A 23,229-nucleotide genomic window follows, 5' to 3' on the forward strand; every position below is an offset into this window, starting at 1 on the left:
TTTTTTTTTTTTTTTTTTTTTTTAAACATTTTCCTAAATCAGCAAAACTGACAGCAAGCTTTTATATGTGATCCTGGTTAATCAGATGAAAAAGTCAGTAACAACACATCTTTTTGTTTTTGACAGGTTTATAGAAAAGAAGAGAAAATACACAACATCATAAACACATTGTTTATCTGGTGTGATGACTTGTAATGGACAAGTGATGTTTTGCAACACTTTTTTCAAGTAGTTTAAAGAAGATGCAAGAAGGGAAAGAAATCAACAGCACTTGGATCATGTGTTGACTATATGGCACAAGTCTTTAAGTAAGGGAAGAGGGTAACAGGAAGTATATTATAAACAGTATGCTACAAAATCTTGTACTAACAAAGATCACATAAACCTGAGAAATATTGTAGGTAAAGCAAGGCAGAGTTTAGTACTGGGAGTATTTGAACTAAAAGCACTGCGTTAACTATTAAAAAGAAGAACCCCCATCCCCCTTTATCTTCACATTTCTAACTTATTTCCTTAAAATATTACGTTTCTACAAAATGTACATTCTGTCGCTGATATTCATGGTTAAACCCATAAAACTGTACACATCTGTTTTCATTGCTAACAGTGATTGTAATGGTCGAAAGTGACAACACTGAGGTCGGACCAATGAGCTTAAATGACACGACTGATAAAAAATATTAAGTCAAACTTAACAAAGAAAGCCCTTAGAAATGTCCGATTTGCACTTCCTAAACATTCCCATCCGTTGAAATTGATAAACCCTCAACTGGCGTGTGCTTGGGATGCAGACTGTTTGGAGACCACCGAGAATGCCTTGCAGCAGGAGCTGATTCTGCCAGACACTCGTGGGAAACATCAGAATATAACATAATCGCCTTGACGCCGACAAAGTTCAAGGCAAAGAAAGTTCGTGTGAAAGAAGTGGAATGGGTTCATATTCTTCAGGCAGGCAGATAAACCGCTATTCATGATTAAAAAAAAAATAGCATTCAAACCCTGTGGAGGAATATCTGATGGATCTTTTTCTCGGTATACCAACCCTTCCTTATCGATTTAACAATAACAATTGATATAAGAAGAAACATTCTCCATCTTTGGGGGATCCAAAACCAGGATCAAAAGATTTCTCCTCCATTTATTAAAAAAAAAAATGTGCGCACATGTGCAATGTAAACACTACGGGGAATATTTTCCTTTGGGATTTCAGAGTCAGCATGTCTATGAGAGCCGAACAGCTTTTTGTTCACTGATGAGGGGATGAGGTAATGTGTCAGCAATGCACGGCACACTTTCTCCACTCGCAAAGTCGGGATGACGTTGTAACATCTATCCGCTCCCTCCAGGTGGAGTCTGGAGTAACATGTAACCCCTGCGTGCCCCATGAGTCAGTATGCAAACGCCGGCTCTCTCGGGGCTTATTGCTTGTGGGTTCTGCCGGGATCTTGTAGTTACAGTTTGCCTTGTTTCAGCCTCTCTATGTGATGGCAGAGCTTCAGTGCGGGCCCCAGTTTCAGACCCATATACTTCATGATCATGTCGCTCCGCAGGAGCATCAGAGCTTTGCCATCAATCTCCTGTGGAAACAGACACGAGGACTTGTATTAGAAAAACAGAAACACTCTGTCATTAGCTTAAATAACCATGCAGTAATTTTTAAAAAATACAATTCCAATTAAAAACAAATATTTTGGGGGTCTTCAGCAGTGAGTTAGGCCCCAGTTGTGGGGTTTTTATGCTGAAAGTCCATCTCGCTGCTCTGCCTCCAACCCAGAAAGTCTGCTGGGTGCACAGGGTCGAAGATAAAGACCCAGGTGACACTGCCTTTACAATAAGACACAATATCTGTCAAAGGTTTTAATAAATGAATAGGAGAGTGTTCCCAAACCTTTCACTTTATCAGATTGCTGTAACAGCTGGAGTAAAATGAGGCTCATAACTGAACATAACCATGACCATCTTTTCACAGGTGAAACGATGGAAACCTCGAGGCTTATTCTAGATCTTGTTAAATGAAGGCCATCTTTATAATCTTAGCCTGAGCTGCCTTAAATAGAGTGTTTGCAAAGTTTCCTTGCAGATTTAGATCACAGACGATAGAAAACGGGCTTATTGCCGCCATCTGTGGGTAGTTGAAGATGTGCGATTGAATGAAACTGGAGAAGAATGAGAAAAAGCAATGAAATTACAGACTTCCTTTCAAGATGGTTCTCCACAAACGAGCTCCAGAGTAAAAATGAATACAAACCATAAAAATTGGATTAATTTTTCATTAACTTACATGTTTTCTGAAGAGCTCAGCGTGAGGTGCCAAAGCTGTGGGGTCGGCGTCCCTGACGAACTGCATCACCTCTTCGATGGACCAGGAGGAGGGGTTTTTGGTGGGGAACTGCAGACTCTCCCTCTCAGACGCCAGAGCCTCGGGACCTGTGGTGGAGCTGGCAGCTGCACAAAACATTGAAATGGAATTAATTTCTTCTCATGTTCAAACTCCAGTAGCAAATTACAGAGTGACTGGCAGGTTACGTTCATCTGGAACTCTCTCTCACGTCTGATTTCCATCTCAGAAAGCTGGAGCTGCCCCACTGACACAACGATCCAAGACAGCGGCAGTTTTAATCTGTACCTACTGTTGTTTATTTGTAACTCACAAATATTAAATAAGCTATCCACAAACCGCCAATCAGGCTCCATTCATCAAAAGAAAAACCTTTTATGTGGTATTGCTAGTGATGCACAAATGACCATAATAAGAATCAAATCCTCTGAGCCTCCTAGTTGATGAACTGTTGGTAACAAGTTGTTGTGTTTATTATGTTGGCCAAAACATGCTGGGGTCATGCACAGCTGGAGCGTCAACCTCTTAGAACAGCTCACAGTCTGCTGACGTGAAAAAAAAACTAAAACAAACAACAACAACAAAAAAAAACAATCCCAAAACAAAACAAACTATTTGGGGGTCAAAGTGAGAGAAACAAAAAGAAGCACGTTTTATTTTCATGCCTGTTTTGGCTGTGATAGTTTCCCCTATTTACTCATTTGGTATAGTAACTTCATTAACACATGGATCACTTAGGATCTGACTTTAACGTCATCAGTGGGGACTACCCATCACGCACTGCTCGCCACAATGGTGAAGTTCATGTGTGAACCATTGGAGAACAGCTGATTACAACTTTATAAGTACATGATTCATTTATGATTTATGTAGATTTGCAGCAGAGCACCTTTTATATTGTGTTATTTAAAAGTATTTTGAAAACACAGGTGTATCTGACACACACAAGCTCTCTCTCTACCTTCGACTCTTCTGAGGGGTTGTGTGGAGCTCATTTCTGCAGGGTTAGACGAAAGGCGGCGCATCGGTGTGCTGCTGCTGTGATGGTAGAGGCTGCTGGCCTGGGAGTGGTACTCCGAGAAACTCCGCATAGTCTGGGGTCGCGGGGTCATGGAGTTGGAGGCAGAGTCCATGTAGCGCTGCTCCTTTATTAAGCCGTTCTCTTCATGGGGCAGAGTCTCTGCTGGAGAGAGAAACAACATGCACAACTTTAAAATGTCATTTAAGACAGAAAGAATACACACACAGAATTGTGAATTTGCAGATCAGTGTCTGTAAAAGTAATCCCTGTAAATCAAAAGCTCAGGGTTCAGAGACGTCTAAACGTCCACAGTTTTTTCTACTTTTGGCTCAGTATGAGGTCATACAGTGGATCTCTTTTATATGGTCATCTTAGGCACACAGATCTGGCTGCACAGTCATTGCGCGCACTGCTTGCTTAATTTTGTTTCTCTACACGTTTTAAGATGGCGCAGACACGTCCAGACGCCTTCGCGACTGCTCCACAGGTCACATTTCATTGCGTGTTGTACTTGTATAACTATGCACGTGACAAACAATCTTCAAAGTTCAACCCACAAATCGTAGCAAAAACCTAATCAGGGGGGTTAGCCTTGACCGTTGAGGGGCAGCCAATCAGAGGAAAGTTGGCCTCAATCCTTTATCACCCACATGTCACCGGCTGCCTGTACCCATTTTGTCATTTTGGTTGTAAAACTCATTTTTCAGGAATTAATGGAATTTTCTTTCTAGCCCAAAATGGCCGAGTTAAAGTCATGTGAAGCACAGATGGTAAGATCAGTGTTGCCAACTTAGTGACTTTGTCGCTATATTTAGCGAGTTTTCGGACTTCTTTTCTAAAAAGAGACAAGCGACAAATCTGGCGACTTTCTCTGGTGTTATTGGAGACTTATTTATGACGACTTTTTGACATGAAAGTGCGTATCGCTCTTATTCTCAACAAGCTGCGGTGGGCACCTCGCCCGTGCCAAAGCGCTCACAGGCGGAGGATAGTCCTGCCCCAGCTGCTATCAGGGCAGGAGATGTTCACACCTGTGTGTCCAAACTGCAAATGAACCGCGCATGAGCGAAACCGCTGCTCCCGCACTGACTGTAACGCAGTCAGTTCTTCTTTTACTGTTATGATGTTTTGTGGATCACAAGGTTTAAAACTACTTATACACACACACACACACACACACACACACACACACACACACACACACACACACACACACACACACACACACAGAGTAACTCCACTAGAGTGCCTATTTCGGGTCACTTTTTTCTTGGTCCAAGCCCGGATAAAGGAGGAGGATTGGAATTGTGACATTAAAAAAAAAAAAAAAAAAAAAAGCAATAATTGGTAAAATAAATTTTATTTATAGTTCTAAAATCTTTCGAAATGCATTTGGGAACTTTTTTACTCACTTCATATCTTTTCCACGATGTTATTTCTCTCTCCTACAACATAGGTTACAATTACATTAGCATGACCAATTATGCAAATTAGGCGATGACATCATTTAGCGATTTCTAGCGACTTTTAGGACAGCCAATCTCGATATTCCTTACCGAGGAGTTGGCAACACTGGGTAAGATCGAGGTGGAGGTGATTTTTCTGATTGCGAGTGCTATGCACTACCACAATACACTCTATTTCTGTAAAGCTCGTCTTCTCTTCTTTCCAAAACCATTTGAATGTTCTCTTTAGCATATTTTTCTCTTTAACGGTGACTGAGTAACGATCAATTAACAAGTGTTTGTGAAATGGGCCCACTGACAGCAAAGTATTCTAGCTGGGTTCAAGAATAAAAATAAAGAAGTGGAAATGAGGATAATAGCCCCCTCCCCTCCCGTAAGCTGAAACAAGCCCAAACAGGCACTCCTAACCACATTAATATCTTAGCAGGCTCTAATTAAACACTGAGATTATGACTGTTTTCCTGGGCTCTTTATCTGCTTTTAATGAGGAAGTGTACTGTGAATCACAGCAGAGCTAACAACAGCAGAGCTTTGGGTCACAACAGAGTGAAGCTACAGTGCTGATGTATTCAGATTCAGGCAGTGAGGACAGTGATTCAGTAAAGTCACTTTACTGGGATGATTTCTAATTGTTCGTGCACTGAAGACTTCCCAGTCTGGGAACACTGGGACAGCTAAGTGAGCTCAACCAGCCCTTTTTGACAGGACCAGAATCACGTAAAGCTAGCCTAACAGAGACCAAGAATAAGCATACAGAGTCAAAAATGTGTTCTTACAGATTACAAAAAAATAAAAAAATATTTTATACAAGGTTGCGTTTTTCCACAAATTAAGGTTTCTGAATAATTTTAATTTGCTGCCATTTTCAAAAATAATTACATTACATCCTGACGTCAGCTGGTTATGACGTCACTCTGACGTCAAAGGGCATTTTAATGAAAAACTGATTTAGGGGTGAACTTGACCAGATTTAGGGCAAAATTAAATCAGCTTGAGGCGTTGCCCACCATCACACAAATCTGATATCATGAAAACTGAACAGTAGACTGCTAACAAACAGACAAACATAACAGATTACATAATCCCACCCTTCGGGATACAATCCGTAAGGAAAGCTGTACCTTCTGAAGGATGAGCTTCAGCACGTAAATGTTTAGGAGACAGCGGCGCTGCGTACGGTGGAGAGACTCCAGAGAGACTTCGTTTACTCCCTCTTGCCAGTGATGGCACGTCCATCACCTCTTCTTTCACTGAAACACAGAAACTCACTTTAACTCACACCAGTGGTTTGTGTATAAATTACACCACCACACAAGCTCAAATATCAGTAAAAAGATGGCTGTGTGGCTTCTGAGATGTCTTTAGTTCTCAGTTTGATTGTGCTGTCAGATTTTATCTACAGCCTAGTTGCACATTCTGGATCTAACAAGACACTTGCCATTTTTATTCCAAGAGTGTCGTCACTCCACTAGCCTACATGCTTCATTGCCTGATCAGATATTTTCACACAATCCTAACAAACACTCTTAGTCCATCTGTTTGAGATCCATCTTTTGAAGAGGGCCAAATTTCTCTCAGGAGGGATCTTTGGGTTCCAGGAGCCTCTTTAGCTTTCTTGGAACCATGTTAGTGTTAGCCAGCTCCTCCCAACAGATGACGCACTCGAAGTAACGGCTGTTGGCATCCCCACGCCAGCTGAAACCACACAACCGGTTACTACTGACTGTTAGTCAATCGTTAGGTGGCAGGTCCTCTGCACTGGTAGATAGTTGTGGTTTGAGCCACACAAGAAAGTAATCAAGATTTTCCCCCAATTTTTTAATTTCACTGCAGTCAGTCAGTGTCTTTGATGTGTCATGCTCTTATTATTCCCACCATCCAGCAGCTGCACAAACTAAACAGGGTTAAGGAGGATTTTTTAGCAGTGGAAATGAGTCCAAAGTTCGTGATATACGACTGTATACATGGACTTTCCTCACAGCATACCACTTAATCTTAGACCTCAACTACTGTATGTGCAGAAACTACAGGACCACACAGGACAGAATCTATATTTCATGTTCTTTACACAGGTGAAATAAATCCCAGAGCACTACATCTGTGGCTGTAGGATTCTTTGAGATGCTCTCACCTTTCTGTGACAGGAACAGAAACTTACACCACCTTCATTTAGATGTGCTAAGAGTTTGTCTGTCACGTTCCACTTTTTTCAACAATGGCGAATTCAAAATTCCACATTTCATTTTATATCTGAGAAAGTTTAAAGATAATCACACAGAACTCTCGCTTTTTTTAATGGATGTGTGGAGTTTCTTCTTCCAGATTATTGCAACATTTTTCTTTGTGGTGCAAATGAGACGTTACTCTTGCATTACTGCTGGTTTAAAATGCAGCAGTCTGGTTTCTTACTGGTTTTAGTATTTCATCACCCTGATCCTGGCTTCTCTACCTTTCTCTTGACAGCAGAAACGTTGACCCCATATTGTTGCCCGTTCATAGCATTAGATCATCAGGTTAGGTCTTCCTGCCGCTTCCAAAGTCCAGGATTAAATACGAAGATGATCAACCTTTTGCATTAGAACCCCTTGATTGTTGAACAACCATCCCTTCTTTTACTAAACTTCCTTTTATGTAACATCTTCTTCTTATCATCCTCATCACTTCATATCATTTTGTAAAGTCCTTGAAAGTTTCACTTCTGAAAATTTCCTTGGGTATATTTTCTGTTATAGCTGAGGGAGTTTTATCTTTAGGTTTTTCCTCTGTTCTAAATTTTAAACTGGGGTTTTTTTTGCCCTTGTGTCGGTTTTTATTTGAATTTACCATCCTTGTTTTGCTGGTTTGTCAAAGTATTCTGTAAAAGCAATTTGTAAACAGTGCTATTAAAAAAAAAGTTGCAGGCTTTACCTGATTTCTTCCTCTCGTAAGCAGAGTAGTGGCTGAACGGCTGGCTGCTGAACAGGTTGTCGCACTGCAGATGACGACACATGGTCTCCAGGAAGCGCAGTACAAAGGAAGCACTGGAAGCTGACGGTAGCCTGACCACACGGACTCCACCATCTGTTCTCACTGTGGTGATGATAACATGTTTTAGTATTCTATCAATCATCATGCACGGCTGCCTAAGGTGACAATAACAGAACAACTTTATACCTTTGACGACCTCCCCTCCGCCCGAGTCATTCTGCAGAGCGCTGAGCAGGACTTGAGGCTGGTATGCACAGTCTATACATGACTGGACGACCTGCTGGAGCACAGAGTTCACTGGACCTGGTCCAAAGTGGTCAGGTAGATGCTGCATCTGCTTCCTGTCCAGGTGGGGTCCGCAGTTTCCGTGCTTATTTACGTACACACACACTGAAACAAGGCAGACACACTGAACTAATCAGACATTCAATTGAGAGCTTTCATTCCGTGCACCAGTAGAGCCGTTAGCGTTTACCTGTTGAAACCACTGAGTTTAGGTTGGCAGGACTTTCCTGTGGCACCTGGATGCTCGGCAGCTGTGTGGAGCCTTGGATCATTTTGGGCTTTCTCTGAAAAACAGATGTTTATAAACAATTTAACAATAAGGAATGTTAAAGTAAAGCTAATTCTTAGTTCTGGGTGTATATGTGTGCTAGGGCAGTAATTATAATCTTGATTAAAGAATTTAATAAAAACGTTATGAGGGTAGTGTCTGTATTGTGGCTGTAAGCCTGACAAAAATGGTTAAATGTCTTAGCTACATGCCCTCCTTTGCAGTGTTTACATCTTTCAGAGCCACGTTTGAAAATCTTGCTCTCACTGAAATAAACTGGGTAGAAAAGTGCACCACTGTGAGTGAAAAGGGGGTGCACCTGATGCATTACACAATAAAACATTAAAGTGATGACATGCTGCTGTAAGCTTTATTTATATAGCACATTTAAAAGACATCAAGTGTTGGCCAAAGTGCTGAACAGAGAGATAATATAATAAAAGAATTAAAATAGAAAGAAAACATTTAAAAAAAAAAATAAATAAAAGAATTGTAAGACACTTTGTTTTCTTTTTATGGGAGCATACGTCCACCTTTCCAGGCTCTCACTACAAATCAAAATGTAATCTGCAAACAATCATAGTCCAAAGAGCCAATCACAACTGCAGTTGCATTTGGTCCGTTTTACAGAAATCATAATCACCACAGTTACCAGCTCAGCACACAGACCTGGAAAAACTGAAGCAATTTTGATGGGTAACTTTGTCAGGACACGCAGTTTAAAAGAACATTGGGGTTTTTCATGAAATTATTCAAAGATGTAAATAATGCCCTCCAACATCAACTGCTTGCTGTTTAACCACATTGTTTGGAAAATATGAAACAAAACTCCCCGATACTGTTGTTGGGTAGTTCTGTTTTCTTGAGCTTGTTGCCTAAAAAAAAGGAATTTTTGCCACATTTTCGGTGTAGTTTTCATTTCGGGACTGCTGCGGTTGTACAGCAGTTTTCCCAGTTGTTGCATCTATTTTGTGCCTGTGAAAACGAAGCCATTATTGGCGTTCATTGATGATTGTGGACAATCGCTTTCTCATTCCAACATGGATACATTGACTGGATTTCAGTCGAGCATATAACGCTGGTAAGTCCCTCACTCAGAAGATGTTTTGAATTGTGATAAACGGTTTCAGAATCTTCAGGGTCAGACAAGTGAAAAAAGCAACAATTTGAACATTTCGGATCATGATCCATAGTTCTGGTATGAAGCATGTTTTAGTTAGTATGATTCAGATATGACTGATAATGACAAGGTCCAAAAACAAAAAGGATTCAGTGATAGTTGAACTGACGTAGCTTGTGTATTAATTTTGTGCTAATCAAGCATGTTTTCCTAAACTAGAAGATGATACCTTTCAAATTGAATTGTCATACATGAGGTTTTGCCCACTAATTTTTCTCTTATAAGCTTTTGTATTTGGGTGTGCTGTACAAGAGAAAATTTAATAAAAATGTGTGGCTGATAACAGATTAAACAGTCAAAGCTGGGCCTCACCTTGCTTCCCGGTTTGGGTCCTCTCTTCTTGTGAACTCGGGGTACCAGCTGTGTGTTTTCAGGTACAGACCCATTTTGGGCCGCAGCTGCCTCGGCCACCGCTTTGAGGAGAGCGATGGTCTCGCTCTTGGGCCGACGGCCTCTGACCCCCTTCCTGACCGGCAAAGGGGGCAGAGGATTGGGGAGTCTGTAGGGGGACTGCATGGATCGCCGACTCGGTTTAGAGGGCGACGAGGGAAGAATCTGCAGGTGCTTCGGCAGAGTAACTGCAAGAAAAACAAATGGAGTCAATGAAAATATGTCCTTGGAATAAAACGTGCATAAAAATGTAAAAATAGGATATTAAAAAAACAAAAACAAAAGCAAAACAGATGACATGCAGGTCAGGCATATGGACAGGGGATGTCCCTCAGGTCCCTCGGGTCAGCACTCAAACACTACAAAAATACCTTACTGCTGCCTCCAGTACCCTCTGGACCCTGAACTGGCTCCCAGTCAAATCAACTCATGCTGAATGTTTTTTCTTATTTTAAAAAATAAATAAATAAATAAAAAATATTCTGGGTGCCAGCCTAAGATAGGATAGCATAATGTTACTGAAAATGACACAGGAAGCTCCCCAAATATAAAATAATATTGTGTATCATTCGAACAGAAGCCAGTTTTAAACAAAGTGTTTTTGGATCCATACAACAAATTTCACCAAGTGAAAGTTTCATGAAATGCTGTAATCTTTGCAGTTTTTGTGTTTCTCTAACCAACAGCACAGACACAACAGCTAATAAGCTACAAAGCCAGAATGACCAGTTCACTGGTTTTGGTGGGTGTTTATATGTGCAGTGATTTCTGTTTCCCTTCTTCTAAACTCTCAACATACTGGAAAAAACAAAACAAAAACTAAAAAAAACACCACATACCCACACAAAGCAACAGCCCACGTATCCAACAAGTAAATACTTCTGTTTGTGTGTGTACTAAAGAATACCTAACAATAGCAACGTGCAGAGAAACAAGTGATAAAAATACTTTTCAAGGTTCTTAAGTACACAGACCAAATAGTGGTAGGGAAAGACTTTTTCCAGCTTTTAAAGTAGTCTCGGGGCTCATGTATGACACAGAAAACTAAAGAGGGCTTTAAGTCTTTCATCTGTTCTGTGGTTAATAATCTTATCCGCTATATAAGGAGTGCTGGTGCAGTAGAGACTACACTGAGCAGCTTTTATGTAAACATATATTCTTCCATGTAAACAGGTACGTAGTGAAGACTATAAATCCCATTCCTCCTCCTCTTTCCTGCTGCTGCTTTCCTCCCCTCCCACTTGTAATTCTGCCCATTTCATCCCAGCCACCCTAACAGACACGCACACAAACGTGACAGGCCTCCATACTAATCTGCAGCTTCACACACAATACACCGCTCGTCTCCTACGACTGTTGGCTCGGGGCTTCTGACGCTCTCATTTCTGAACTTAGCCGCAGTCTACAAAGAGGACCACGTCAAAAAAAAGTAGACATTAAGATGATATAGCAGCGCGTAGAAAGGAAACCGATCCAGATCGAGCATGTTGTGTGTGAAGCAACAAACTCACAATCAGAGGCAGTGCAGGACTACCGGTCTACTTCTTATTAATCCAACTGTAAAAACAATGGCTGTGGAGCATTTCCTGTCACCAGCTCTGCATGTTGAAGTCAGAAATGAGGGAAACTGAGGACTTGTTGATGGGCAAGTCATCCCAGATAATCCTCCTTCCTAACTTAAATATTTACCACAATTTACAAAAGGACCTTCATGTTTCACGTTTTATTTAATATGAGCTAAAACCAGCAGCTGACACCAGAAAGTTATCAGGAAAGAGTTCACTGCAGTCACAGATTGACCACTTTCTACAGCCAGAGCAGTCACAGCCTGCTGGCCATTGGAGAAAGTGCAGGTTTTAGGCAATGGCTTCACTTTTAAGAGACACAAGCTCCGTAATAAATGGGAGCATGCAGATTGTTCAATGGTTCTTTAAAAATTTAAATAATTATTTAAAACAGCTTGTAGACAAAAAGTCAGTTTAGTTTTTGTAAATACAGTCTCAATTTCAAAGCATTTTAACTGTTCTTACACTGAAGACACTTTTATCCATTAACTATCACTGCATGCTGATAGGACAGTTAGTGTGAAGATATCTTACACCTATCAAAATCCACCCAAAAAAAAAAAATCCACCAAAAGCTGTTGGTGCTATGGTTAGCTACAACTTCACAGCATCCCATTAATTCTGGACCATTTCATAACATTCGCCTATGACACACACAATACGCCTCCACCACCCACACACACACACACACCCACACCCACAAACCCACACACAAAAAAAGAAGGACATTTCTGTGCTTTATCTGCTTGTCCTCTAGCTAAACTCTGACTTTCCACTTTAATGCCATATGGATTCATTTATAAAGCTTTCCGAGAGTTTAGTGAAGAAATACCCACCGCCTTTGTTTAACAACCCAACTGAATAACCACCAAAACCACCAGCCCAGCCTAAGATGGTCATAATCACAACCACACAACTGAAATAACAACGGTAATATGGTAATATTCATCCACTCTCCTCAACCAACATATAAATCAAGTATACCGCTTTGAGGTTTGAGCCTTTCAGCATTACTGCCACATATAGTTACCACACATATAGTTACCACACTTACAGTTTGATTATTTGTTGCATTAATTCCCTTTACTTTTTCTTTTCAGTTACCTACCTGCTGCTCCCTTGTTGAGGGTGGAGCTGTTAATAAGAGGACCAAACCATCCTCTGCAACAGCATGGGGGCAATGGACTTTCTTTGCATGAAATTTAGCGAGTGTTCCTATAGTTTAACCCCTTTTTGTTTATAATGGTTTGCTCTGCTACTTTATAGTTTGTTTGTTTAAGTTCTTGTTTTGTACATTTTTAGGTCTATACCTATTTCATATTCCTGTGTACTTCTGATATATTTTTTTATTTTCTTGGGTTAAATAAAACCCTTTCTTCACACTCGCCAAATCTGAGCATTAGTTAGGTAGTTTTTGGGTCAAGGCGCAGTGACTGAGTCAGTGAGTTCTGTGGAAGTCTACAGAGAAATCATCAGCCCTGAGCTCTGTAAACACTTTCCTGATGAGTTCATGGGCTCATTTATCTTGTTTCACATTGAATAAAACATTAGGTTCATTTTGTAAAATTACAGTTAGAAAAGCAAAACAGTTAACAATCTTGTCTGACAAATCATTAGCCAATCGGCATGTAGTTTCTCTTGTCACATTTCAAAAAACCAAGATGGCAATGACGAAAACGCTCATCTCTATGTTTAATGACGGGACTGCACTAATTCACAGGTGAGATCACAGTGGCTCACATCCACCTTTTATAGTGTTTATGGGGACAGCACAGTGAGAACTGCTTGTCTAGCTCAGCTAGTTTGATGGAAAGTCTGCTTGGGAGTGTAGTGGTTTAAGCATTTGCCTAACAAGCAAAAGATCCCTGGTTCAATCCTGGAAGAAAGCAGGATTGGGATTGCATTAGGAAGATCACCAAATCAAACATGTGGAGCAATGCCTTATGAATAAACAAGCAGCCAAAAGAAGCTGCTTCTTCACTTATGAGTCATTGATCTGGGAAGCTCATCTCACATATATCCGGCAAGCAGCACATTCTGAACAATGTGTACGTGTTTCATAGTTTTATTTTTACTGTGCTGTGGTGAGGCAACAGTTAAGAAAGAGCACGTTCATTCAATGTCCAGCTCTTCTGCCAGTGCAGAGATCAGCTGCAGACATTCCTCTTGAATTGAGTGTAAGGTTGCCAGGTATGGAGACAGTTCAATACAGTATGCATTGTGAAGATTGTATATATAGACTGAAAAAGTAAACTTAAGGAACTTCACATGAAGACATGAAACTTATGGGTGGATGTATTCCAGTTTGAGGGAAATACAAATTATCCAATTTTCCAGACAGAAATGGTAAAATGGAGGGTTACTGGAAGATTACATTTTCCAGTAATAAAATGTTAATGTTTGCAGCTGTGCTTTTTAAGCAGTACACCTGTGACTGTGTCCTCTGATTGGTTGGTCCCTGTCACTTGGTGTCACTTGGTGGTTTATATTTTTTCTTTCCTCTCATCTCTCAGAGAGAGGTGGAAGAAGTGTAAAAGACCTTTATATAACTTCTAAGAGCCATAATATCACTCACTGAAATCCATATTCAAATCTATATTCATGCACATATCCAAATCTGTTATTCTTCTAAAATATGTGCATTTATATGTAATGTAATCACACATACAGAGGCAAACCTCAAGTCTTTTCTACTGTGTGCTCAGCACCTGTTAAAAATTACCCTGTGTATATTTTCCTCTGTCAGACTAAGCAACAAGACAACATGATTAATGTTAATTGCGTTTATATTTATCTAACTGTGGGTGTAATTTCCGGGCTGGTGTGTGGGGGAGAGGAGGAGTGTGCTGCAACTAAATGAGCATGAATGAAAGATTGATTACAAACAATAGCATCTGCCTCAAACCGCATTATTTACAGCGGTGAGGAACGCGCAGGCGTCTGCTGCCCCCTACAGTCGAAGACTTACCACTGTTGCCGGGTGGCTGAAGGCTGTGCTTAGTGAGGGAGCACCAGCCTACCGGGAAGATGTCTCGGGAGTCGTACTTGCACCAGTAGTCAAAGGCGCCCCGCCAACCGTCAAACATGATGAAGACCTCATCGCCCTTCACTTCTCCGATTGTGGCGGGGCAGATGAGGTACGGGTTCTTCTTGTCCACCGCCTCCAGCTTCATACCTGGCTTAAAGCTATTCTGAGGGGGTCTTGGTGGTTCCTGGAAATAAAGGCAACGTCCTCGTTCGTCATTGCAGCAGCTTTTAAATACTTTATACTTTTTTAAAAGGTTTTCAAAGGTAATACAAACCTTTTTAAAGGCTGTTACTGGTGCCATCTCTGCTCCATTTAAGGTTCTCAGCAGAAACATGGGCCAAGAGGAGGCATTCATCCGAAATCCTGAAAAGACAGGAATTTAGGCTTAAAACCAAGTTGAACTAATGTGGAAGACAGAAGTTACTGTTATTAGTAGACCTTGTTATTTAGTCAGTGCTGCTTGTTAGGCAGCATTATGGTATGTTCACATCAAAGTTCCACTTTGTCCATACAAATGTTTAGACCTTTCTGCAACCCCTAAATATTTGCCCCGAACAGTCAACGGAAGCACTTCAATGATAGCTGGAACAAATAACATATTTCCAGAACATACCAGAAAGTCTGAAGATTTCACCCACTTTTCTCCGAGCTCACTCATTTTCTACTGTCTAAAAGCGAAATTGACTCAAGCAACTCTTGTTCTCCATTTTGTTGCCATCAGTCGAGTCAGCAGCTTGTGGGCTGACAGGCTTTTAAACACAGCAACAAAGGAGTTTGTCTGCATTTTAAATCACGCATTTGAATCATGTTAACTTGTATCTCTGATCTACAGATAGATTATGTATCGAGTGTTTAATAAAATAGACTTTTTTAAAAATCCTGTGTGACGTACGGCCCTCGTTGTGGGAAGTTTGTTTATTAGGTTTCAGGCTGCTCTAAATGCTCAGCATCAGTTTTTTCTACTCTTTAATACTGATTATGTAAATGAGACAGGATATTCCTAAAATAGCCAATTTAGGCACATAGCTCTGTTGCTAAAAAATCTTCTGTTTGTGATGGGTAGCTAAACAGAATACGCACTAAAACAGCTTGTTTCAGACAAAAGATAAACTGGGGGTCTGCACAGAGGCCCAATATGAGCTAAATAAAGATGTATAATATGATGAAAGCAATCCTGTCACCATGTATTTTTATTTTAAAACTATTCCAAACATAATTCTTCACATGTCTGACATTGTCTTGACTTCAGGTTGTAACAAAGTCAAAATAATGATGACATGGGAGTTAAGTCTTCCTTATTGAATAATTTGCAGCTCATGTTGTGTGTATTGTTACTAAAGATAAAATCAAAACCTTGTATGTGCTTCTTTCCAAATCTTACCCAGCGGCGGCTGCAGCATATCTCCATTCTTCTCACAGGTGCCGATAGGCTGGATATCAGAGGAGTCGACTAGTCTCCAGAAGTCATTGCTGTTATCACTGCCGTCCAGACGGAGGCGCAGACGGACCCCAGTAATACCCATCACTGTGGCAATGCAAACTGAAGTGGAGTTGCGTGGGTCGTGAGCTTCAAGCTTCATTCCCACCTTGAAGTCGTTGGTAGGTGGGACTCTAACCTGAAGATAACAGAAAAATGTCACGAGTGTGGTTGCTGTAATCACAGCAAACAAACATGTTTTTGAACTCTCTATACAGTCTAACAAAAGCTGTCCATGTACTCCCAGTATGAAGTGTTGGGAGCATAAAAAACATCCAAATGAAGAGAATTTACTGAATCACTGTCCCCAACTGCCTGAATCCAAATACATCAGCACTGAAACCTCACTCAGTGGTGATCCCACAGCTTTGTTACTAGCTCTGCTGTGAATCACAGTACACTTCCTTGTTAAAACCACATAAAAAGGGTGCAAAACCCACACAAACAATCATAATCGAGGGTTTGTCTAGACCTGTATATGCTTAGATTCTTAGATTCTACTAGAGTAGCTCTGAATGATTTACAATGCAAAATAATCCTTATTTATCTTACACTAGCCCTTGGTGCAGGCCCTCTGTTTGTCCTGTCTGAAACAATTGATCTGATTGGCAGTCCCTCTCAAACAGAAGGTCTAAGCAGCATGTAACTGGGACTGCTGCACTCACACTCAGACAGCTGCGTACCGGTCCAGAGTTCATGCATGAAAACGGTCTTTCAGGTCTTCATCAGGTCTTCATCAGACCGTTGAAACATTTAGTCAGTGCACCATTGATGTGACCCACCTGATTAACATCGGCCAAAGCCATTTATAAACTTCATCTTATTTCCCGATTCCAGTGTCACTCAACGAGGCGATATCCCTTACATTTACATTTTCCTCTAAGACACTGGGTCTATATTCATGCAAATGGCCCTCAGCAAATGTTTCACTAGACTAGCTGGCGCTCACTTTCTCCAAGGCTGAAAACTGCAGGTCCAGGTTACTCTGGAATGTTTTCTTGAGAACAACTCCAGAATGATCACCGTTTTTGTTATTTCAAATAAATACATTTCCTGCTAACACACAAACCAAACCAGTCACATGACCATGGCTTTGGTAGCATTTATAAACTCAGGAGGACATACCTGACGAAAACAGGTTGCTGGTGCTGGTATCGATGATGTTTCCTTGAGATATTCTTCCCAGCTAAAAGCATCTAAAGAGAAACAACGAGAAAGCGATGTGAGAAAGTGAAATGAGAAACAGAAATGAATATCCTTGTGCAAAAGCTTGAAATAAAACTGTTTATCAGTGTGTGAAATGTGACATTATACCATGATTTTAGTCCACCTATACAAGCCACACAACTGAGCTTCTCATTTCTTAAAACACTGAGAACAAAATCTCAATAATGACAAGAAATGAAGAACATCTCTTGTGGATGTTTAGCAGTATGTGATACAAACAAACCTCTCTCTGTTGCAACGGCTTGTCATTAAAAGCTCATGAGGAAGTTACATAAAACAACTATAATCCTGCTCTGATTACATAAATACCTATTAGAGTGCATCTTGTGTTTCATCAACTTCATCATGTCTGAGAGTTAAACACAAGAATGAAGTGAATCCTTTCACAATTTAAAAAAAAAAAACTTGAAGGGGTCATACCTGATTTCTCTTTTTTGGCTTCTTTCTGATCTAAAAATTACAAAGACAACAAGAAAAGAAATTTAGAAACATTTTAAACCCTTATATCTTACTTCAGGCAATGTAGGCATTACAATACATTTTCCTTATAAATTTAACTTATATTACAAGCTTTAAATTACAGTCTGGACACAGAACATATTCATAATTATGGAATGTAATAGAGTATAGGCACCCTCTGTTAATTATAGCCATTTTATAAACAAAAAAAGTTAATTTTTCTAGGATAAGTGAAGCCCCGATTAATAGAACTGGTTAGAATATGAATTTAGTCACAATATGGGTGGTTTTCCTTTTTGGCTCAAGCCAAAACTTGTTTGGGTGGGCGCCACATACCCTACAATCTGTGTAACAAACATTTACAAACATCTGAGGGAAACAACTACCAGTTTTTTTTTTTCACATTATGAAAAAAAACAACATTTTTTCCATTTTGTATAAGCACAAGTACCAGCTTCCTCAAACAAATGAAAGGTCCTTGCCTTTTAGCGGCGTTTTCCCCATGGTGACAGATGACCAATGTGGCACTTTTATGGTGATGAACAAGGTGCCAGATGATCAACCGACTTGTTTCCGTATTCTCTGAAATTTTGTCCTGAAAACACAAAAATGGATCATTTGGGACAGAAACAAGACAGAAACGCCTTAAAAATATTGAAATAACAACAAGGCAATTTGTCCAAAGCAGAACATCCAACTCGAGGGAGTGTTCGAGCTGAAAATTCCAATTGTGAATTTAGGAATTCCAGCTTCCCACTTCAAATGTTACGTAGCATAAGACTCAAAGAGAGGAATAAAAGATGTGCAATTTAGCAAATGAGAAACTGGGATGGACAACTAAAGCCTGACTTATTATACTCCTTCTACATCTATTTGCGCAGGTATTTGGCTACAGAGAGTGAAGTATTATGGGTATTTAAGAAATGCAGACGACTGTCTACAGACCTCTAAAAAAACGATGCACCAAACTAGTATCTGGACTGAATATCTGGCAAATATGACATCTTTGTTTTGTGTTAACTTCATCGAGAGGAAGCTAACACAGCATGGAAGAACGGTCAGGTTTTTACTGTTTGGGAATGGTCCCAGTCTTCCTCAGTGTCAGAGTTCCAGGTTATTTATTGATCACAGATAGGTATTTGGTATCAGCAGATATTAACATCTATGGTAGTGATATCAGAAAATGAAAATCTTGATTGATACATCCGTTACAGCATGAAAGAAAACAAATAAAACAAATATGAATCCTCCTGATCCTCGAAGCGGTAACGCCACCATTATCAACATGAAGTGACAGATCCATGTTGGAGTGAGTGAAGGTATTCAGCCATGAAATCAGGGGAAGGCAACAGGTAGAGCCCACATGGCACGTATTTCACCTAATGCCTTCTTAAATCTCTACCATCCAATCTAAATTTCTGTGCAGCTCAGGTTTGTTGCAGCCGCCTTTTATGGTGCCGTTATGTTCCCTCTCACTCTCTTACATGATTAGTGTATCGATAAATGGTTGTTACTTCTGCTTGATCCATCAGAGATTTCCCCTAATTTGCATAATTTCCAACTGGCTGTAGGGAACTGAAAGGGAATGTTACATGTTAAGTAAAATTTGTATAATAGTACTGAGCAGTTATTAATAATATCCCTGTGCACCTTTAAGGCTGAGACAGACTGGAGGGTGAGACCTTTTCTTTCAGTGCATATTAACTTTAATTATCTTTACCTTTTTTTTACTGCAGCTACTCTGTGGGCACTGACTGTAACAGTATTTGTGAACTGAGACAATAAAAGGCTGAACAGCTTTTGTTCTGAGGTTTCGAGAGTCTGTCTCTGTCTATATTAACCATCCCTGTGTTATTCTTTTAGAGAACTAATGTGCAGATGTTAATTCCAGCTGTTCCTCAGCCTGCTGAAATAATCACAGCAGCTGCTGCTTATGGGTTGGAACAAATTAAACTTCTAAATATTAGCGTTTAGTTTATTATGCTCCTTTTTATGTGAGATCATTTACAATTGTTTACATCTACAGTCATCTCAGAGAGATAGGAGATGCCAGCATCTGAATAGGGACTCAAATCAGCAGACCTTAAGTTACTAATCAGCTCAACTGACATTTAGCATTTAATATGCTAAAAAAAACAGTTGATTCTGAGGAGGTCAGGTATGAGCTTATAGTTTTAAAGGAATAGTGGAGATGTCCCTAAAAATAGCCCACATAGTAAAAGTATGAAGGCAGGCAAAGGATACTGTGGTTAGCAAAAAGGAAATCAACCTTTTTTCGTAAAGTAAAAAACCATCAGAACCTCTTTCGCGTACAGTATTGTGGTTTTTCAGTAATGGGTCACTCCCACGGAGACAGGAAGCCTCGTACAAGGTGGGTTTTTTTCACGAGGTTCAGCTACAACCGGGCCTGTGGTGGGACAGCCCATACGACACAGTCTGCAACTTTGTGTACATTCCCTCAGTTTCATTCCCAAAACATCTGTAGAATGTAACTAACTCCACCACCAGGAGTCCCGTAAGTTAGTGAGTTTGGTATAAAGAAAGCACAACAGCTGTTCTAGGTCAGCAAATAAAAGCTGCGTGCCCTCCCCTCAAATTTACAGTAGAAACACGGTCTCAGTCATTGAGGTAATATTAGCCACGCTGAATGCCTATTATAATGACGCTAATAACGCCCCGCCTATGAGCTAAATTAACGTTACATCGACCCAAGAGGTTATTATTCACAACACCTACATTTATAACCTCATAATTACCTACAGCCAGAACTAAATTTTCTAATTTTTACTCTCAAATCAGCTGGTTATGTCGCCTCACCCACCAGCCTTTTAATGTTAACTTGGATTGTAACAGCTAGCGAGGCTACATGTCGAGGCAGGAAGGTATAATTTAATTAATTTATCATAACGCCGAGTTTTAAACTGTTCCATATATGATGTATATATGATATATGATGCATCTCTGCTCTCTGTTGCCTAACATTAACGGTTTCAGGTAATAGTCTAGGCCCAATGTTGACAACTGGAACTGCTTGAATGTTAGCTACCGCTGCTGGCTAATAACTAGGTTGGCTAACCTTAGCGTTAACCCTCTGAGAACAGTTTCTTCCACATTATCGGAGAGAATCGCACGTAGGCAGGATTGAGAAGCTTCCATGGATAATTTCCCCAAACTCCAAATCATTCATTCTGAAGTATTAACTTACAAGTGCCTTCTTTTTTCGACTGAAGATCCACTTTTTTTCTATTCGTCAGCTGCCATTTTTTCACGAATGTAGTGTATCCTTACACGTACGTAATATATGCCAAAGATTGTGCTGAGAGGAGAGTACAGCTACGACACGGGGGCTGACTGCAGGAGGAGTAGTTCAATGGCCAATGAATTCGCTTGCTTCTCACAGTAGTAGCCAATCAGGAAAAGACTCAAATAATTCGTCCAATAAGAATCCGGACTGCATTGGCTGTAGTTTCAGCTTCAAAAAACTTGTATGAGTGATCCACTTCAGCGTTCCTTCCTCTTTACAGGGTCTTTCTCCTGTGTCCCCCAGCTGTGGTTCAAAACTGAAAGACTGTAAACATGTAAGAAAACGCCTCGAATAAACAATGTAAGATAAGTGGTCTGGTCTTTTAATACGTAAGGCCAAAACTACAGAACAGAAAAATAGTAAAAAGAAAAATAATTAATGCAAAAGGCTAAATTCGTATTATAATATAATATAATATAATATAATATAATATAATATAATATAATATAATATAATATAATATAATATCATGAAAAGCAGTAAGTACATTTGGAGCAGAACTAAAGCCCCGTCCTAAATAAAAACTGTTTATGTTAGTGAAACTGTAAAGTGGTTGTGGTTTGTTCTCACTTAAAGTGGGTAGTAATGCGTCATCACAGAAAAATAGCGTATGACTTACGGTCACTGTCCCGTCTTCACTGTTTTTCCCCCGCCCACACATTTTTTTTTTAAATCTTTTCCTCATTAACTTCAGATCAGAAGCATCAAGATATTTTTTTTCATCTTTAAAAAAAGAAAAAAAAATCCCTTAATTTAAGTGTAAAGAAGTATGTTCTGATAGACTTCATCTAAGCCACATCCAAGACTTTCTTAAAAACAACTAACCCCATCAAAGGGTTTTATTTCTTTTCATATTAATTTTCTAATTAGATGAGAGATCCGGTTACAACGCTGACGACAAAACAACCTGAAGTGTTTTCAACATCATTCCTCATCATTCCCAAATTCATTGAATTTTCTGTTATTACATGTATATTACACACGTAACAGGAAAAATGCTTTGGTTTCCTGTCTTTATCGGGATTCACTACAGCAGGAATTACCACAGTGGAAAACAGTGGTGCTATGGGACAAAACACATTCAAATTAACTGTTTTTTATGCTGAAATATTCATAATATAATGAGTGTCTGGTAAAATATGATGGTTTTATACCTAAAAAAAACCCCTAATATAGTATGGATGCACTGGTATTGTAGTATCTGGTCATACTGACTTTGTTAAATGATAATAACATGCATTTGCCATATTAGTGGTGGATATTAATCAATTTTCCTTCTAGATGCAAGCTTGGACACTTAGCACCCATCTTGATTTATTTGGGCCTCTATCTTTAGCAATAACTAAATTAAATTGATGTCACTGGAACCACCAGTCAAATCAGATAAAAACACTTCTAGTCTGTTTATATTGTTGCAGAATCACAAATTTAAAGTTCAGGATCCCTATTTTGCTCTCTGTTCCACATCAATTTAAGTTGGCTAAATGTATGAGAGCTTAAAACATTTTAAGCATTTTGACTTAAGAGTCCCATGTTTCCTTGACAGAAAGGGGAAATAAATAACGAAAATATTAGTTAAAATTAGCCTTTAACACTTTTTTTAGCTTGTAAGGCTTCCCTTTTCCAAATGTTCTTAAACATACACACCAAAATTTAGCTTGTAATCGCTGTAATAGAAATTTGTTTTAAATTCCACTTAAGTGGAGCAACTGCTGAGGTTGTGGTTGTTTGTTTTCACTTGCTCTGCATTTTCTTTTCCAATATGGACAGGAAGTGTGGAGCAAAATGTTGTACGATATCGCTCCACTTTCTCTGTGTTTTCTGAAATAAAACATTTTCAAATAAAGTTGTATTAAAAAAAAACGTATCTATCCATAAATATAAATGTCAAGTATCGTAAAAAGAATTGTGGAGACCGAAGCAAATTCCTGTTTGCAGTGACCAAACAGAGCAAATACTGAAAAGTGTCAGTCATTTGTGAAAGAATTATAGAGTACATGTTCCTTTTGATAAAAATAAAAAGTGTCTCTAATACCAGGAATCTTTCCATTTTCGGCTCAGTTACTTGTAGGAAAGAAGTTGTTTGTGACACAGAAAATTATAGAAGTTTCACATCCTTATTTGTCACTGGTGAAATGGTGCTGTTTGCCTCAGATGTGCAGAGGGCACCTGTTATAGTAGTTACACCAACAGTGGCCTCACAGCTGTTTAACTTTGCAGAACAGCCACTCAGTGTCTAAGTATCAAACAACAT

The 23,229-nt window shown here is 39.7% G+C and overlaps 1 protein-coding gene across 3 annotated transcripts; it reads right to left on the minus strand.

The window, feature by feature from the left end:
- Window positions 1-89: 89 nt before the first annotated feature.
- LOC102793940 (sex comb on midleg-like protein 2) lies at window positions 90-20,990 on the minus strand. 3 transcript variants are annotated; one of them, XM_006790249.3, is made up of 15 exons: window positions 20,877-20,990; window positions 18,154-18,266; window positions 17,633-17,662; window positions 17,111-17,181; window positions 15,890-16,124; window positions 14,783-14,871; window positions 14,449-14,692; window positions 9,838-10,103; window positions 8,268-8,361; window positions 7,979-8,182; window positions 7,733-7,894; window positions 5,947-6,075; window positions 3,300-3,518; window positions 2,282-2,445; window positions 90-1,577 (listed from the first exon to the last, which is right to left on the minus strand). In XM_006790249.3, the coding sequence occupies exons 2-15, from the start codon at window positions 18,173-18,175 to the stop codon at window positions 1,452-1,454; spliced, it is 2,055 nt and encodes a 684-aa protein (XP_006790312.2). In that variant the 5' UTR covers window positions 18,176-18,266; window positions 20,877-20,990; the 3' UTR covers window positions 90-1,451. The 3 variants fall into 3 exon arrangements, with proteins under 3 accessions (XP_006790312.2, XP_006790311.2, XP_087692231.1); XM_006790248.3 differs by having other exon boundaries at window positions 3,300-3,521; XM_087836105.1 differs by lacking the exon at window positions 5,947-6,075 and having other exon boundaries at window positions 3,300-3,521.
- Window positions 20,991-23,229: the final 2,239 nt, after the last annotated feature.

The sequence above is a fragment of the Neolamprologus brichardi genome, chromosome 23 (assembly GCF_056152115.1).
Source record: "Neolamprologus brichardi isolate AB-2024 chromosome 23, ASM5615211v1, whole genome shotgun sequence".
NCBI lineage: Eukaryota > Metazoa > Chordata > Actinopteri > Cichliformes > Cichlidae > Neolamprologus > Neolamprologus brichardi.

What these genes read in the sequence shown, in the direction of transcription:
- LOC102793940 (XM_006790248.3), bottom strand. Translation starts at nt 18,175, where the DNA reads ATGGGGAAAACGCCGCTAAAAG. An exon ending in AAACTCAGTGGTTTCAACAG is followed by an intron (nt 8,183 to 8,267) that starts GTAAACGCTAAC and finishes GCCTTGTTTCAG; the next exon opens with TGTGTGTGTACGTAAATAAG. An exon ending in TTACGAGAGGAAGAAATCAG is followed by an intron (nt 6,076 to 7,732) that starts GTAAAGCCTGCA and finishes TCTGTGTTTCAG; the next exon opens with TGAAAGAAGAGGTGATGGAC.